The sequence below is a fragment of the Sebastes umbrosus genome, chromosome 16 (genome assembly GCF_015220745.1).
Source record: "Sebastes umbrosus isolate fSebUmb1 chromosome 16, fSebUmb1.pri, whole genome shotgun sequence".
Lineage (NCBI taxonomy): Eukaryota > Metazoa > Chordata > Actinopteri > Perciformes > Sebastidae > Sebastes > Sebastes umbrosus.
The window spans coordinates 153,005-171,946 of NC_051284.1; the positions used below are offsets into that span (position 1 = coordinate 153,005).

The 18,942-nt window shown below is 41.4% G+C and overlaps 1 protein-coding gene across 2 annotated transcripts in view; it reads left to right on the top strand.

The window, feature by feature from the left end:
- Positions 1-17,657, top strand: part of rragd (ras-related GTP binding D) — a 48,150-nt gene extending 30,493 nt beyond the window's left edge. Inside the window, exons 6-7 of one of the 2 annotated variants that reach the window (XM_037746618.1) lie at positions 7,540-7,688; positions 8,422-8,600. In XM_037746618.1, the coding sequence (XP_037602546.1) occupies positions 7,540-7,688; positions 8,422-8,492 (220 nt within the window). In that variant the 3' untranslated portion in view covers positions 8,493-8,600. Of the gene's footprint in view, positions 1-7,539; positions 7,689-8,421; positions 8,601-16,340 lie in introns of those variants that run through there. The other variant, XM_037746617.1, reaches the window with a different exon arrangement.
- Positions 17,658-18,942: the final 1,285 nt, after the last annotated feature.

An 18,942-nucleotide genomic window follows, 5' to 3' on the forward strand; every position in this document is an offset into this window, starting at 1 on the left:
TATCTTGTAAACATTTAACCAATTATTAGACAATAATTAATTGCTGTGTAAACAATAAACGATCTACTGAGTAAGTGATAATTGATTGTTTTAGTAATTGATCAATTTGGAAGCAGTAACAATCACTTTGTAAACAGCTGATTGTTTTTTGAACAAGCAAAAGTGATTATTTTCAAACAATAACAAATGCTTTGTAGAGAGCAAATAAAAAACAAAGTCGCTTGGTAGATAATAATTAATTGCTTAATGGACAGTAATTGATTATTTATAGGCAACAACAAAGTACTTTCACAAATAATAATACTTTATTCGTGAACACTAACAGCGTACTTTATAAACAACATCACATTACTTGTGTAAACAATAATCAATTGCTTTGTAAAACTGTAGGTTAACCAATTATTAAATAACAACTAATTACTTTGTAAACAATAAAAATATCTAATAATAATCTCTTACCGCATTGAATAAAATACTTTTGGTTGAACCTTTCTCACAGGAAGTTGTGAAACAGAAACAAGACAAACAACTTGTCAAGTCACAAAGATTGTGAATTTAAATCAATTACAAAAACAATTTTCAGAAATACAGTGGGGGGAAACAATACAAGGGTTTTTGTCTTCATTTACATTTGAACCCAGTGCTTGAACAGCCTATGTAAGAACCTGGTGCAGCCACTACGCGTCCTCTGAGTCCAATATTTTGAAATACCGGAAGGATATGAGCTACAAGGACAAAACCGAGTGGCACTGAATCCTCTGCTGTGCTTCCGTTGTCCCTAAGAAGAGTCAAGGGGGAAACAGGCAAATTTAAAATCCCTCAAGACATGGGACAGAGAAGTTAACATTTGACTCCACAAGAAGAAAAGAAATACAAGCCTGATACTACTGCGGGCAAAATATTTGTGTTAATAACAAAAAGATAAACAAGGAGCAAGATCATTCTCAAATCAACTTGGGGCAATCAGACAAACAAACATGGGATCCACAGTAACAAATGACGATGCGTCATCAACACCGATGGAATTGATAATAGAACAATTCCCAGATCACAAAAAGCAGATTCAACAGTGCATGAAGAGGTGGCATACAAGAACATCAGGAAAACAACAGTGGCCAAAAGAAGGCACCTTAGAAGAAACCTGTTGTGATGAAGTAGAAACTAACATAAAATACTACAAAGCTAAAGACAAGACTGATAAGCGGGAAGTTAAACAAGCCAAGGAAAGGGAAATATTAGGGTGGTTCAGACAAGAAGGGTGCAGGCACACACAGGCATATGTAATGAAGAAACAGACAAAAGAAAAGAAGGAGCTGAAAGACGAGGCTGGGAAAGGAAAGCCCGTAAAAGAACTACAGCCCACAGCCCCACCATGGCCGGCTAGGCCACCACCACCATATTCCCAGCCAAAGAGGTCGACAAACGCAGGGCAGTTCATGGTGAAAAACATGGAAGACAAAGAACTAGAAGTAAAAGGTCACCTACGAGGAAAATTCAAGATAAAACATGTACCAACAAAGGATAAGGAAAAGAGTAAAAGCCGTAAAATTGAAAGAAAAGAAGTTGAATAGGAGAATACAGAGTCAGACTCCAGGACAAGTGACCCACCTACATCCCAAGATGAAAGCTTGACATCCGAGGAAGAGAATACAGACACAGAGGAATGTTGTCAAATAGCCGACAAGTTACGACAAAAAGAATAACCAGCAACATAAAACACAAAATGAACCCAAGCAAAGAATCAACTACCAAAACTAAGAAAAAGGTGAAAAACAAGTCAATGTCACAAGGAAGGTCGGATGATGATTCAGTTGCCAGAAATCACAAGGACAAGTATCGGCAACAGGCAGAAAAAGATGACCAATCCAGTGACGAAGACAGGTGGGATTACCAATCGCTGAACAGGACTACATTACCCACACGTAATAGTCACCTGAAAGAAAGACAGAGCCTGTCGGATAATGCCCCAAGGACAGCTCGGGGTACACCGATGGAAGGCTCACCAATTAGCAATTAGCCCTCCAGGTGGATCCACATCACTTGAACATCTGCTCACGAGCATAAGAGAGGAGGAGAGAAATATAAAGCTGAATGGAAAGCACACCTGGAATCAATGAACAGCCCGTTGAAAATGAAGTTGCAAATGAATGGCATTATAATACCAGAATAACCTACAATTGAAGGAAAACGGCGCCAACTAGAGAGCGTCAAAACAGGGTTGTAAGCAATAAAAGAAATCCATCAGCAAAAAAGAAGAATGAAGCCAACTGATGTACAGCAAGAAACTGCCGGTGTGCTAAGAAGTGGGAGGTGTTTCAGGGAACAAAGTCCTGAAAGCTTATGGCAGGATAAGGAAGAGATGGAAGAAGAACAGGAAACTCGAGAGGCTACTTCCCCATATCAGGTGACTACTCAGTGCCCTATTGTGACTAAGGCGCAAGGACAAATACAGTATGTGCCATGGTCCTTCATGGACATGGTAGGACTGGCAAGCAGGCGACCAGACCTCCATGAAGGAGCAAATAAGTGGATCACAGCGCTAGAAGAAAGTACAGCAGGAATGCAATTGGCGCTAGGTGATATTAAAGCTTTGCTCATGCATATAGCTGGGAAACACATATATGAAGAAATTTTCCATGCTGCAAGACTACTACCACTGGTAGTGTCTGAAAACAGAGTAAATGATGTGGGTTTTGGCGGACATCGCACTCAAGTATAGGCAGAGGTGAGAAAACAGTATCCAGAGAAGATGGACCCCTCCAAGCTGGATGGAGAGACACTAAAAGACAACGAAAACCCATCAAAGTTTTTACATTCATTTCAGCGGAAATGGAGAGACGAAACAGGAAGTGCCTGGAACGCTAACAGCACCACAGAAAGTCTGTTCAAAGTGATGGTAAAGAAAGCTATGCCAACTATGCGGCTCCATCACTACCACCAATTCATGTGCACATCAGCCCTGTCACACCAGGCGGCATTTCTCACCTCAGGGGACGACCAGGACAAAGGGGAGGACCAGTCCGTTATGGACGAAGAAGAGAGTGATACAGGCGCTCCCAATCCAACCCTCACCTGGATCAAGCTCAGGGGGGAAATGAAACCTGTGGGGGATGTGACAAAGTAGATCACCGTCGGAGAGACTGTTCAACGAATCCATGGACAGAACTGGCAGCGAACTGGCAATAGGGAGGCCCAGAGGGGCCTGAGGGGAAGTTAATGGCACCGGTTGTCTCATCACAACCACGAGATGAACCCACTATAGCGTGACATGCATGTTTGCTCATGCATTGGAAAGACCGGCTTAGAACTCCCCTTCTACAACTCATCAGTCAAGATAGTAAGCCTCTCAGGGAAACTTCAGGTTCTACCCCTAACACAGCCGGTCGATGAAAATTGCTACATTGGACCACAAGGAGCAGCAGTGGTGGTAACATTCCTCACTGAACTACAAGACTGGTTTCTAGTTCAAAGCTCTTCCCCTTATGTCACATTGTTAATGGCAAAAGGACATGAATCCCACGAACTCGGCCCGGTGGTGCATGCAGCGTCGAAATTGCAGGAATGGAAGCCCTCTAATAATATATACATTCAGGCAATTCATTAGAATATCGATGCAAGCATGTGATGAAACAATAATAGAGAAAGTGATAGTGCATGAAAGAGCAACCACACAAATGCTAGTAACATCAGAACACAAAAAATATGCTAAATGAGGTCCGACAGGAAGTATGGTTAAAACATAAGACAGATGTGAGACTAGTTAAATCAGCACAACACCTAGGAGTAAAACTTCAACCACACGCTAGGCTGACATACCGAAAACAATATCCACTGAAGACGAATTAGACCCACTATTTGAGGGTCTGTTAAAAGCAGGAGGTATTAATAAAAACAAAGAGCCCCTGCAATATTCAAATTTTTCCAATCAAAAAGCCCTACTCTAATGATTATTGCTTAGTGCATGATCCAAGAGCCATCGACTCCAAGGTGATGTTGAAATGCCCATCGTCCCAGATCCTCACACATTACTTACTAATGTTTCACCTAATGCACTTGGTACACGGTAATAGATTTGTGATTTGTGTGCCATTACATCCAAACTCATAATATTTATTTGCTTCCACTTATTAAGTAACACGATAGCTCAAGTTTTATCGAAAGTTTATCAATCTTAAATAGGGTGTTGGATCAAGATTTACAACACCTAGATGTTCCAAGTACTGTAAGTAAGTACGTTGAGGATCTTTTAATCTATAGTCCAACAAAGCATCAGTGGGAGAAAGACTCAATTGCAGTGCTGACAGCGCTAGCAAAATGAGGACACAAAGTCAGTAGAGAGAAATTACAACACTGTCAAGCAGAAGTTGAATATTTGGGGAGAAAACTATGTGGAGATAAAAGCCTAATTGCCCCGTCACAAATAGAAGCCGATACAAACGCTCCCAAACTGCAAAAGGTGGGACAAATGTTCTTTTCTGGGAACGGTGGGATACAGTCGCTGTAGATTTGTGATTATGCTGTGAAAACAACACCTTTGCGAGCCCTCGTACGGGCTGCAGGACAAACACACAGCTCTGCGCAATTGCAGTAGACAGAGAAGGCTGAAGGGCCTTTCAAGTACTAAAGGGGGACATGCAGACTGCCCCAGCACTTGGGAACCCAGACTACTCCAATTCTTTTTCATGTATGTCGCAGAGCGATTAGGATATGCGAACGCAATGTTAATGCAAGATATGCCAACATATAGACAACCACTATGATATTATAGCACTAAACTAGACAACATTGAGACAGGCCTACTACCTTGTTATCAACGGTTAGCTGCCGCTACCTTTGCTTTCCGAAGATGACCTGTACAACTAGCTAATAACGGCAGACCTTACGTTTTTTGTAGATGATTCCTGTTTCAGAGATGCTACTGGGAATCAGGCATGATATGCCATTGTTCAATTGAATGAGGGCAATACCTATATAACCATGCAGGCAACTAAAGGTTCCTCAACCATGCTCTGCACAATTAGCAGAAATCAAAGCTTTGACTGCCACGTGTAAACTATAACAGTAAAAAAGTTTAAAAGTGTATACCAATTTGGCGTACGCATATGGTGTGTGTCATGGGCACGATAGCATTTGGAAGCAAAGGGGTTTTCATAGGCTTGATGGCACCCCAACAGTACATGGGGAGGCAGTCTCTCTCTACTGAAAGTCATGCATCTCCCAGTGGAGGTTGCAATTATTAAGTGTCCAATCCACTAAAAGAAAAGACTCTTTAATAGTTACAGGAAAATAACTTAGCAGACAAAGCTTCTAAACAAGCGACCATAGGTACTAACATGGCCCCGTCGTTATCTGGCATCTGCAGTTGCCAACATGGCAAGACGAGATTTTCAACGTCTATTTACTGACCCGGCACAAGAGACCGCCCGGGCATTACGTCTCGATAGACGCAGGGTGATTCAACGACGCTGCAGGGAGCGTGCCAGACATAGGAGAAGTGTTCAGTTGCAACAGCTCGAGGAGAAGGTTGCAAAACTGACACAGTCTTTGAGGGTCTGTCAGAATTGACATTCGCAACACCCCTCATCTGTTCTGACTCATACCTTCCGTAACAAAAAGAAGAATCCAACCCTGTGCCTTATTGTCAGGTTTCTTAACACCTGACAAGTCTTTACCAAGTCATATTTCTGTTAGAAGTGCTGTATATAAACATAATTTCTTCAACAATTTGCATAAAGCAGCATATTTGTCCACTCCCATGTTGATAAAAGTATTAAATACTTGACAAATCTCCCTTTAAGGTACAATTTGGGTTTAATATTTTAATTGATTGACAGCCCTAGTATCGATATTTTCTTACATCGTAATGTCAAATAAATGTAAAGTAATCTATTCACATTCCCAGGATGTGACAACATGTATGCAGATGGAATGGTAGTACCCACTTCTTCACTCTACGCTGTAGTGTGCTGGGGCAGCAGGGTGAACCCAGCCGACGCTAATAGACTCAATAAGCTCATCAGGAAAGCAGATTCTGTCCTGGGAGTTGAACTGGAGTCTTTGGTGGAGGTGTCGGAGAGGAGGATGCTGAGGACACTACTTACCATTAGGGACAACGCCTCTCATCCCCTGCACGCCACACTGGAGTCATGCCAGAGCACCTTCAGCCGTAGACTGAGACCACCGAGGTGCACCACAGAACGCCACAGGAGGTCTTTCCTACCAGTGGCCATCAGACTATATAACTCCTCCCCCTTCTGCAGGAAGGACAGCTGAAAACACCGGACACTGACAACAACAATAATATCAATATCATGTGCAACATTACTTTTTCCATTCTCATGTGCAATATCACTGTTCATTGTGTGCAATATTAATGTCCAACATGTGCAATATTACTTCTTTTCTCATCACATGCAATATCACTTATTTTTCATTTTTTTTTTAGCTTACTTTACCTTTTTTTATTTTACTAAATGTATCTTACTTAATTGTTATTCTTTCAGGCACTGGTGCTAGAAATAGTACTTTTTATTTTATACACTTGTATTTTATACACTTGAACTTGTTGTAATTTTGTTGTATTTTTTGAGCAATCTCTGGCACAAGAATTTCCTTCGGGATTAATAAAGTTCTATCTTATCTTATTTTATCTTATCTTATTGAATGAGATTTCAGTTTTTCAGGTTATGTCTAGGCGTTGTGATTGCTGATTGAAGTTGTGTTGCTACATGTAAAGAGGAAAAGTGGATTCAGAATGAATACGAGGTTAGAATGTAAACAGTGACGATGATATCAGGCCCTGTTTGCTCTGCTTTCTCCACAGCACAAAACACAACTTCACACTTGCAAATGAGGTTGTCTTATCAGAGTACTGACCCAGTTTTAGACGTTCTGTTAATCTGTTCTGTGGGAGTTTTCCTTGTCCTGAGCTGACGGTCTGATGCCTAGTTTTCACATATAGTTTCAATCATTTAACCAGCTGTGATGAAAGGGCCATACTAATAAACTTGGCCATTTATTTGTCTGTTTGGGGTTCTGTGTTAACAGGAGTTGATGCTGCAGTGTGCCTGCGTATGTATACCGAATAGAGAAAAGACCCATGTGGCTGGAAAAGAGAAGGAAACACAAATATATACACCAGCAAGACAAAATGTATATTCATCAGATGGAAGGAAGAAAACAAACAATGTTTTCTTTTGTTTGTTGGCTTTCTTTGTGAAAACAGAATAAATTACAAGAGAAAAGCAAGAAAGAACAACATGTCCTCTCTCTGCCCACAGTGTTCAGTTTCTCTCCTGCTCTGCTTGTTTAAATTCTCAGACTTCTGTCTGCCTTCAAACCGCTCCCATCACTGCTTCCGTTTCCCTCTCTGTCTCTTCCCGTTCCACCTTGAATACTAAAATCAGAGGTTGTTGTTTCCTGAAATCGAATAGAAGTCCCCCCTGTGTTTGAAACAGTATTGTATACCATGATGATGTATTATTTTTTCCTCACTGGAGCTCAGTGAAATGTGTTTTTTTTCTGTCTCCTCTCCTTCAGTCTTACAGACAGTGAAGCTGGTTTACCCTATGACAAGGAGTCTATGGCCATTATCCACCTGAACAACACTACAGTCATGTACCTGAAGGAGGTCACCAAGTTCCTCGCCATGGTCTGCTTCGTCCGCAAGGAAAGCTTTGAGAGGAAAGGTCAGTACACCTACAGTCAGCACATTTACGTGCACGTTAGAAACTAGCAGCGGGTGTCAACAGCCATTCAACATGCACTCCTTTACCTGAGCTCAGCACTTGATGTACAGTTGGCGTACTTCTATGGCTTGCATCTCCCATTTCAATCATCAGTACAAAACATTAAGAGCTCTGCTAGAAAATATCTGGTTCTTTGATAAAAAAAGTCGAAGGTACAAGCTTGTGTATATAAAAACTTAACTGCGACTCCAAGGTGCATTTCAGCAAGAAACATCCAAAGATTAAAATTCTGTTAAGTGAGCAGCTAACAGCGGGCGGAAGCTAAAGATGACAGTGTTAAATAGACAAGTTTTGCTTTAACTTATCATTTTGAAGTAAATGTTGATTGCACTATGTAATCGCTGTAGAATAATGGCACCTCGCTTTCACTATGCAATTCCGACTTCCACCGGGTGTTATGTGTAGTTTCACTCTGCCTTTATCATAACACTGAGATATGGGTTTCTAGTTCGAATTGGGATTCTTATGGTTGTTTTTTTGTTTTTGGGTTAGTAACCAGGCTGCTAGCAGTAGCCAGTCTGCTAGTGGTAGCCATGTTGTTAACGCTTGTGTAGCACCTGAGAGATATATCATTTTTTATATCTATTCCTAGTTACATTTATCTAATATGTCATTCAGTAATATGCTGTGATATTCAGTCTTTTGTTTAAATATGTATAATTACACCCGCCAGCAGGGGGCAGGGTGAAACTCTATGTGGTAAATGACTACCAGCGAAGAAGAAGAAGAAGTTTCTGTTGTTAGACGGAGCCCTTGTTCTGTGAAGTGTGTGTGCCCGGTGCTGCTCGACAGCTAGTTTTGTTTTGCCAGTTCTGCCGGTGAATTAATAAAAGTTGAACTCTCTCTTCTACACCAAACCGTGTGTGTGAGTGGTGTAACAATTTGGAGGTCCTACCGAGATGAGTATGGATATTATTTCACGGCGAAGGACTTTTTAACTCTGGAAGAACACGGTAACGTTGGACACGCGTGTGAGAGCAGCAGAGCAACTAAGTGAGCTAACGTTAGCTACAGAGAACAGTTGAAGTTTAGCTAGCACGACGCCGTCTCGTTTTATTGTTTTCCAAGTGTTGACGAGTCAAAAGCGCTTTTAAACAAGATGTCGGAGCACCGAGAAGAGTTTCTGTCAGAAATAGAAACCAAATTGTTTGGACTGACTGTGAAAGAACTGCACAGAGTTTGTGAGTACTGCAACATTGCTGGCGAAGACTCTGAGGACATTAAAAACAAAACCCACCGTGCAATGGTGAAGCACATTGTGGAGTTTTGTGAACGTGAGTACTTTCTGGAGAGGGAAGACGAAGGCATGTCTGTGCTTTTGGAACTGAATGATGTACTGGAAGCTCTGCGAGAGGACCCGGCGGAGACCGACGTCGCGGGAGCAGCGCTACTCTTCTCTTCACCTGCGGCCGACAAGGAGGAGGAGGAGGAGGCGGCTCGCTCCGCACAGCCTGCGTTGGGACGCCGGCAGGGAGACCGCGCACCGCTCATACCGGCGCCGAAGCAGCGGGTCGCCCAGGAGACAGCGCGGGACGAGGGGACGCAAAGCAGAGGCAGAGACTCCATCAGCAACAGCTTTCTGGTTTCCAATGGATTCAGAAAGGACTTCAGGATAAACGGACATGTTGGTGAGTCAACATCAAGAGACACTTTGAGCTTTAGCAGCCTTGAACACCAGATTGAAAGTGGTCTAAGGAAGGGCTTTCCAGAAGAGGAAATTATGGAGGCTGTCATACGTGCTGTGAATCCTGGCTTGAAACTGAGGAGCTATTTAGAGGGGAAAATGGATCTCACCCTAGCCACTCTCAGACAAATATTAGGAACACACTATGCAGAAAAGGATGCAACAGTACTGTACCAACAACTGACAAAAGCTGTACAGGGACCTGGTGAAACTGCACTTGATTTTCTGGTCCGAGTACTTGACCTGCAGCAAAAGGTCCTGTTTGCATCTGAACGTTCCCAGTCTGGCCTGAAATATAACAAAGAGCTAGTTCATAGCCAATGTTCTCAGTCCATCATGACAGGCTTGTCAAATGATAACATAAGAGCAGAAATGAGGATTTATCTGCAGGATGAGAACAGTAGTGATGAGCTGCTCCTTCAAAAAATGCAGATAGCACAGTTGTATGAAAATGAGAGAGCCCAAAAGAATAAAGCTACAATTAAAGCCACTCATAAAGCAAGTCTGAGAACAGTAGAGAGGAGTGAGGATGAAAATGACCCTTTGACAACCACAGTCTCAGCTAAAGCTAACAAACCGATTAAAGAGAACCCCCTAATTACAAAGATGGAGGAGAGCAACACAGCAATAAGGGAGCTCACAGGTCAAGTAGCATCCCTTGTGCAAACCGTCCAGTGGGGAAGAAATACTGTTGATGATGGCCAAACCAAAGCTCCAGCTGATGCTTTTAAGAGGCCAAGGAGACAATGTGTAGCATGTCAGCAGGACAAAAAGGACTGCAATCATTGTTTTAAGTGCGGCAGTGACACACATTGGGCAAGAGGGTGCAGAGTAGGGGAAAGACAGAAGCCGTCGGGAAACTACCAGAGGTTGTGATGGAGGGACGTGCCATGACCTCGGAATTAAAGTCCCAAAATCACCCAAAGCGGAACCCTCAAACAGAGCCTGTAACCCTGTGTGCAGTGAAGGGGAAAAGAAAAAAACTACCCTCTCGTCACCCATCAGCACCTTTAAAGTAAAATGTGAAACTTAAAGGAGACCAACCCTCTCACTCACACAACCCTTGTACAAAACGCAAGCAAGTAGCACAACTGGTAGGCAAAAAGTGTCTTGTATGGTGCAGAATGAACAGTGTCAAGACTCAAGCCCTGTGGGACACAGGAGCACAAGTGTCCATCATGAGTGAGACATGGAAGTCACAAAACTTACCTGATGCAAGAATCCGTCCCATCAGTGACCTGCTAAGTGATGATGAACTGCTGGAGTTAAGGGCTGCAAATGGCACAGAAATCCCCTTTCAGAGATGGGTCCCAGTTAGTTTCAGTCTGTGTGATCCTAAAGCTAAAGCAGCAAGATCTGATGAGATACTAGTTCCAGTACTAGTGAGCAGGGACATAGTGCAGAGGCCCATAATAGGATTTAATGCCATTGAGGAGATGTTGATAAACAGAGAGGACCAGGTTCAGTCTAGTGAAAGAGTAGCTTTGCTCAGAAATTCACTCAGACTAGGGTCAGTAAAGGCAGAAACATTGCTTAACCTCATTCAGGGAGCTACAAATGAGAATGTTACTTACCCTGTCCTCACAGGACGCACATCTGTTGTAGTTCCAAGGGGGGAAATAAAGTGTATTACCTGTCCTGTCAAAACCAATCTCAAAGTGAAAACTGAAATGCTCTTTGAACCTGAGGAGAACTTGTCATTGGATGAAGGCCTCAAAATCACCTGTCAACTGATAAATGTTTCCTGTTCCTCACGTAAAGTGAACATTTATGTGAGAAATACCACGCAACATGACATCACAATGCCAAGTAAAGCTGTGATAGGAAGCATGCAGAGAATAACAGACTGTTACCCAGTGTACTCAGAAGAACACCAGGTTAATTCTGTAGTTGTTGAAAATTCTCAGGCTCCACCATGCTCCACCACAGAATCATCTCAAGATGATCCCCAGGACAAACTGCTGGATCCACCTGTCAAGGTAGACCACTTGACCAGTGAACAACAAGCGGTGGTCAAACAAATGCTCAGGGAGGAATCAGGAGCATTTGCCAGACACAAAGATGATGTAGGTTACATTAAAACTTAAAAATGGACATTAAGCTAACTGATGAGATCCCAGTAGCCAGAACATATAATGCCATACCTCGCCCATTGTATGAGGAGGTAAAGAACCACATCCAGGACTTGTTAAGCAAAGGCTTCATCCGCAAATCCACCTCCCCATATGCTGCTTCAGTGGTCTGCGTGAGGAAAAAAGATGGGAGCCTAAGGCTTTGTATTGACTACAGGGGTCTTAACAAAAAGACAATCCTGGACAGGCACCCCATACCACGCATACAGGAGATACTTGATGGCCTTGGTGGAAATGCTTGGTTCAGCGTGCTGAAAGGCTTAAAGGCTGTGACAATCATTTATCACATTCACTACTTTCACCCCTTTTAATCACAGGACTATCCCCGTGATGACAGATTGGGAGTCCTGTAGAGAGTTTCTCTAAGAGGAAACGTATTGTTGTCTGGGCCTACGTACATTATTTTTCAACTTGTTTTGTCTCAGGATATTATAACTATGATTGTGGAGCTCAGACGAAATTTTGGTCAGGATGGAGAAACCGGGTCAAAGACGGAACGGCCGGTCCTGAGGGAGTTATAAGCTGAGCGAAATGCCTGTTGATACGCAGAAGGAACTGTAGAATAATTAATCAAAATGACACGTTTGATGTGTACATAAGCACGGAGGGTTCTGTGGTTCAAAACTACACTAAATGTAAGCAGCGGACATCTGTTGTGTCCGTGCGTAATGTTGGCTTGACAGCGCGCAACATCACTCTCTATAGAGACTGCAGCTGTGCGCTGTGCTGGCTCTCTATACTTATCTCATGCACACAAATTAATTAGTGGAACATGATCAACATCTAAGTAAGTATGATATTATTATTTTAATTGTGGTGAAAACTGGGACAATTTGTCAGTGACTGATGAAAACCGGGACATTTGAGTGTTTTACAGATATGTGTCGGGACTGGGAACACGTCAGCTTGAAACAGGGACAGTCCCGGACAAACAGGGACAGTCCCGGACAAACAGGAACGTCTGGTCACTGTATTCTGTAACAAGAGAAGCAAACATCTAAGTTAGTGTTAGCGTTATCTAGCGTTAGTAATATGGCTAACATCAGCAATGCAAGCTGACTGCCACCGGGTGTTATGTCTAGTTTTACTCTGCCTTTATTCAACCACATATTTTAGCATAAAGGCTAAAAAGCATCCACAATATTGATCCTGCCCTTATATCCTGGCTGATGGACTTTTTATCGGAGAGGTCGCAACGTGTGAGACTCAACAATGTTTTATCATATGTTCTTTTTTCCTCCACTGGATCGCCGCAAGGGTGCATCCTCTCGCCTCTTTTATTTGTTTTATATACAAATGAGGGCCAAACTCAACACTCGAAGCGACATGTTCTGAAGTTTGCTGATGATTCGGTGATCGTGTCTCTCCTCAGTAATGACGACCCTGATCATGGCCCGGTAGTGTCAGAATTCACTGACTGGTGTAGGACGTCCTTTTTAAATATAAATGTGTCCAAAACAAAGGAGAAGATAGTAGATTTCCGGAAGAATCCTACGGTCTTCTGTCCTGTAAGGCTTAATGATCGAGCTGTTGAGGTGGTGCAGCAGTACAAATACTTTGGCACGGTACTGGATGACAGGCTAACCTTTGAGACTCAGGTGGACGCTGTATGTAAAAAAGCTCATCAGCGGATGTATTTTTACCATAAACTTTGTAGTTTTAAGGTGGACAACACTTTTATGAAAATGTTTTATTCTTGTTTTATCAAGTCTGTGTTGACGTTCTCCTTTATCAGCTGGTATGGGTTGCTTACCCTCAAAAACAGGAATAGGTTGCAGGGTATAGTCAAAGTGTGCAGCAAAATTGCAGGCACCACCCTGAATGACTTGTCTCCTCTGTTCCAAAGTAGGACCTTGAAGAAGGCTCAGTCGGTCCTAGCTGGTCCTAGCTGATCCTAGCCATCCCCTGTCCATTGAGTTCAGGTTGCTCCCGTCAGGCCGCAGAGAGTCTGCCTAAATGTGCTCAGACTGCCATTGGTTTCCTAAACAATGCTCTGTAATGTTGTATGTTGTAAGCTTTTGTATTTATACAGATACAGAGAGCTTTATTTATCCCCGAAGGGCAATTCAGTTTCTGCAGTCCACCGAGACATATACACACATTCATACTGCACAATCATCATTGACAGAGGGAACACAGTAGGTGGCATATGGGGAGGTGCAGATCAATAAAAGTACGAGATTAAAAATATTCGCAATAAAAACAATGAATACAAGAATAAAAACAAGACGAGATAAAAGAATAAAGGAATAAATAAATAAATAAATAGAATAGAATAAAGTGCCAAGAGTATTTGCACATAGCAAATTGCATTCCAAGAATGTACCTAATGCAAACACAGACAACCGTTATGTGGTTAGTGCAAAATAACTGTACATTCAAAGTAAATAAAACATTTTTGTTGTCGTTCATTCGTGATAGTTACTCTGCGTTCAGCAGTTTAATGGCGGAAGGAATGAATGACTTGGAGTAGCGGTTTGTCTTTCTGTGAGGCGGCAGATAGCGCCGTCCTGAAGGCAGTAGTGTGAACTCACTGGACAGGATTTGGTCGTGATTAATAATGTTTCTGGCCTTCTGGAGAACACGTTTCTCCCAGAGAGAGTTTAAGTTGCTCTGCTGGGCGCCGATGATTTTGGAGCAGACTTTCACAATGTTATTTAGGCAATTCCTGTCCTTCATAGACAAACCGTTAAACCAGCAAATAAATGAAAAGGTTAAAAGGATCTCCATATATGACAAGTAGACAGTGCACAGGATAGATCTACTCACACCAAAGGAGTTGATTTTCCGCAGCAAATGAATTCTCTGTTGGCTTCGTTTAACAATGGACTCAGTGTTTACATCGTACTTGAGATGAGAGTCAAACACTGTGCCCAGGTACTTATAAGAGTCCACGATGTCAACATCCTCGCCATGAATTGTACTCTGAGTGGGATTAATCTTGTTTTTGAGTGGGATTAATTTATTGCCTTTAATAGGCTATTTATTGTGTTTATTGTTGTTGTTTGATGACTGTGTGGTACTGCTGACTGTACAACAAATTGCCCCTAGGGAATAATAATGTTTTTTCCTGACCTTGACCTTGACCTTTATCATAGCACTGAGCTATGGGTTTCTAGTTCAAATTGGGATTCTTACGTTTTTTGTTTTTTTTTGGGTTAGTAGCCAGGCTACTAGCGGTAACCAGGCTGCTAGCGGTAGCCATGTTGCTAACGCTTGAGGCCAGAAAACTAGTAGCTACAAGGAGGACAGGACCAGTCAGAAAGAAACATCTATAGGCTATTTTGTATCTGGAACAAAAGAAGCAAACGTCTAAGTTAGCGTTAGCGTTAGCTAGCGTTAGCAATATGGCTAACACTAGCAAACGCAAGCTGACTGCCACCGGGTGTTATGTGCAGTTTCACTCTGCCTTTATCATAGCACTGAGATATGGGTTTCTAGTTCAAATTGGGATTCTTACAATTGATTTTTGTTTTGGGTTAGTAGCCAGGCTGCTAGCGGTAGCCAGGCAGCTACAGTAGCAGTAGCCAGGCTGCTAGCGGTAGCCAGGCAGCTACAGTAGCAGTAGCCAGGCAGCTACAGTAGCAGTAGCCAGGCTGCTAGCGGTAGCCAGGCAGCTACAGTAGCAGTAGCCAGGCTGCTAACGCTTGCAGCCGATCTGAACTTAAATCAATTCACTTTTAAATTGCGGGTGAATTGATCAACTGTGGTGCTGTGTTTTGTTCTCAACTGTAACAACAAAGCCGTTTTGAACTGTAAATTGTCTGTGATTCTACAAATAAATGTGTCACCGTATCTTAACTGGCCTAAGTCGACAGACAAACTGAATAACATCGATATATATTATATAGACTATTTTGTCTATAGAAAACAGACGAAGGAGGCACAATTCAGTGGATTTGTGTGGATTTTCTGCTGCTGTTACACAGAGTGCTTTCTAATGATGGAGCAGGAAGGTGAGCTGCCGGGAGCTGCCCTGGAGCAGCAGGGGGCTCACTGCCCCACTGAAGGGTCCTCATCCACTGGCTGCTGATGGAACCAGTGCTTGTCCACTCCCCACCTTTTCATACAGGCTTCAGGGATCCAAATCTGTAATTCTCTGGTCCCAGGTTGACTCTAACCTCTACAGCAGTGGTTCACACAGTCACTGACAATATCTGCATGGAGCTATCTTTTAGAACAGAATATCAGATTCAGTGATTTGTTTGTAGCTGCTGAATGTCCACAGTGCATAGGGACCAACATTAGGACTACCTTTCAACAGATAAACACCTATCAAACATGTCTGTAGTCTTGTGTCTCACTGTCACCCAAATGAGTTTGAGCTGCTCACTAGGTGTGAAAGTGTGCTCCGGCTGGTGGGCGGTGCTTGGTATTTCCTCAACTGATCTCACATGGCTGCCGTGTCACAAACTTTCTCATTTTACAGCTAAATAGTACACTAGAAGATGATTCTGAGCACATCTGAGGAGAGAAATAGGCATTACAGTAACCGAATATTGATTCATATTTGATCAGCGCTGCCTAGTTTGACCGTTTGATCGGAGTTGGCGAGTCATTGACAGCTGCTCAGAGACGGCAAGGCTCAACTACGTTGTCGCGGGTGTATAAAAAGAGTGTCTATGAAAATAACAATTCATCTGTCTTATAATTCTGGATAATCCAACCTTTGCAGCTCTTACTTTTTTTTATTATTGCTATGTATATATATATTTTTTTCGTCTTTCCCTCTCTAGCCTGTAATGGACTTGACTGTCTTCTCTGTGTCCCTCACAGGACTGATTGACTACAATTTCCACTGCTTCAAGAAAGCCATCCAGGAGGTTTTTGATGTTCGAGTGAAGGTTCAACAGAATCGTAAACTTCTCAGTCAGAGGAGGTGGAGCAAATTGACTATGACCAATGGAGTGCTCAGCAACCCCCACTGATGACATCACAACAGACAGCCAAATGTACCCGAGCTGCACCCTGACCAATCCAGGAGACTCAACCCGACTCCACACCGTCTCATTGGACAGACATTAGACCCGGGGGACTGGCGGCCATCGTGGATTTGACTTCTCACGGTCCCCAGAGGTCAAATCAGACTTCCGTCCACATCTGAAAATAAACATTATGGTATGCACTATCTCTGTTGTCTATAATATGAGAGTTTGATATTTAATTATTTATTATTATTTAATATAATTGATAATTTGTTAATTTAACTTAAGTTAATAGTTATTTTACTGTTAACAAAACATTAAATGATAATTAATAATGTTAATTAATTATTAGTAATGCTATAATTTATGTTATTTTAACAGTTTATTGTGGCATGTTATACAATTTATATACAAAATTATAGTATTTGTTAATGATCACTAAATTATTTTGAACCTTTAAGAAACTGTTTGTGAAACATCTATAAATATTACATAGAAAGATATTTGTAAGTAACGATTTATTAATTGTTAATATCTGGTATGTAAACCATCTATAAACATTATTTGGATATAGTTATTATAAAGTTGTAACTGATGATTATAACACCTTGTTAAATGCTTGATAAATACTTTGTAAAGCATCTATAATTATTAATAATTTAGATAGTTAATAGTTTGTGGTTAATAAGGTTTCCTGTCCAGCTATCTATGTAATATTTATAGATGTTTTACAAACAATTTCTTAAAAATTTACAAATCATTTGGTAATCACTAACAAATACTTAATATATAAAATGTTATCTGTGCAACAATAAACGGATAATAAATAGTTTACTAATGTAATCAGTCTGTAATTGTTATGGTTTATCAACTATGATACAATAGATAATTTATAAAGTAATTCATTATTAAATAAAAATATGTAATATTACATAAACTAATGAGAAAATAAAAAATTATAGCATTACTAATAATTTGTAAACATTATTTATCATTTAAGTTTTGAACATTAAAATAACTACTAACTAAAGTTTAATTAACTATCAATGTACCATTTATATATGATGGTTATTATAATGTGTTATTACACGGCTGTGTTGAATACTCGATTCTGATTGGTCAATCACAGCGTTCTCCGGTCTGTTATTGTTTAAAGCAGATTGTTGCTGTGGTTGCAGCTCTGATGTCGTTTTTGTGTCAAATTATTGATTTCTTAAGTAAGTAGCTGTGCAACAATGTACAGCTAGCGGGTCATTGTCGTGAAATAAACCCCTTCAGGGCGATGAGAGACCCCTACGCTTCGCACGGCACGGCATCGCCCTGTCTGGGTTTCTTTCACAACAATGACCGGCTCGCTGTACATTATCCCTTACTTACCGTGATCACAACGTAAAGTTTCACTTTCACTTTAGAAACTTAGTAATTTTAACCCAAACCAGGATGTTTCCCTAAACCTAAACAAGTGTTTTTGGTTGAATTCACAACGTTAACCCCGTGTTTACTGCGACCGTAGGGGTCCTGTGACGCCGAGGGGTCCTGACTGTCAGTATGTGACGATCTAGGATGAGAATGTGTTGGTCTACCAGGCAGCACATAAAAATGACCACGTTTTCAGTGATGTATATCCGAAATGTTCTGGTTTGTAAAAAATCGGTAAAAAACAACGCAGAACGTAGAACCTAAACCTTCCAGGTTCCTTCAGGTTCAGGTTCAGGGTCGTTGAGTTCCTATAGGGGAAAAGTCTGAGTCATGTGCTTATTCACGCGTGTTTTCATTGCTGTTTATCACATCATTTATTTACATTTTATATTTACAGTTCACATAAAATGTATGAGGAAATGTGATTTTTCCATTATATTAACATTTTATTTAATAAAAAAAAACAGCTCTTTCATGTAATATAACACCGCTGCTCAGGGTTCCAGTTCTATGTCGAACCCATTTCAAAGAAATCTCTCTCATATCCTCTCTCTTTTAAGCCCTTATGTAAATTTGACAGTAACTGTTTGTATTTGATGTACAGTAGCTAATAAAGGCTTTAGCGGTGGTTATCACTCTAATTGTAATGCAGCCACAGTCAGTTTGGTCTGTTTCACACAGATGTAGCCTGTTGGAGGCCTCTGCATGTGCTCATAGAACTACTTTTACAATGTGTAACCAGGATACGTGATACAATGACAGGTGCAGTGACAATATTATTTGTACGTCTGTATCACTCAATACAAGATCGGATCAGTCATGATGTAGCCATAACTGTACAAAAGAATGTAAACAAAATCTGCAAGAGTTTTCTGACCTTGGGGTCCTTAAGAACAGGATCACAGGCCAGAAAAAACTTCAATTATCCTGATAAAAAGTGTCAGAATATGTGTAGCGTATGTGCTTTAGAGTTTCAGTAAGTTTGTATCGTTAAAAAGTATGTTGAATGATTACTCGTGTCATCTGCAAAGACG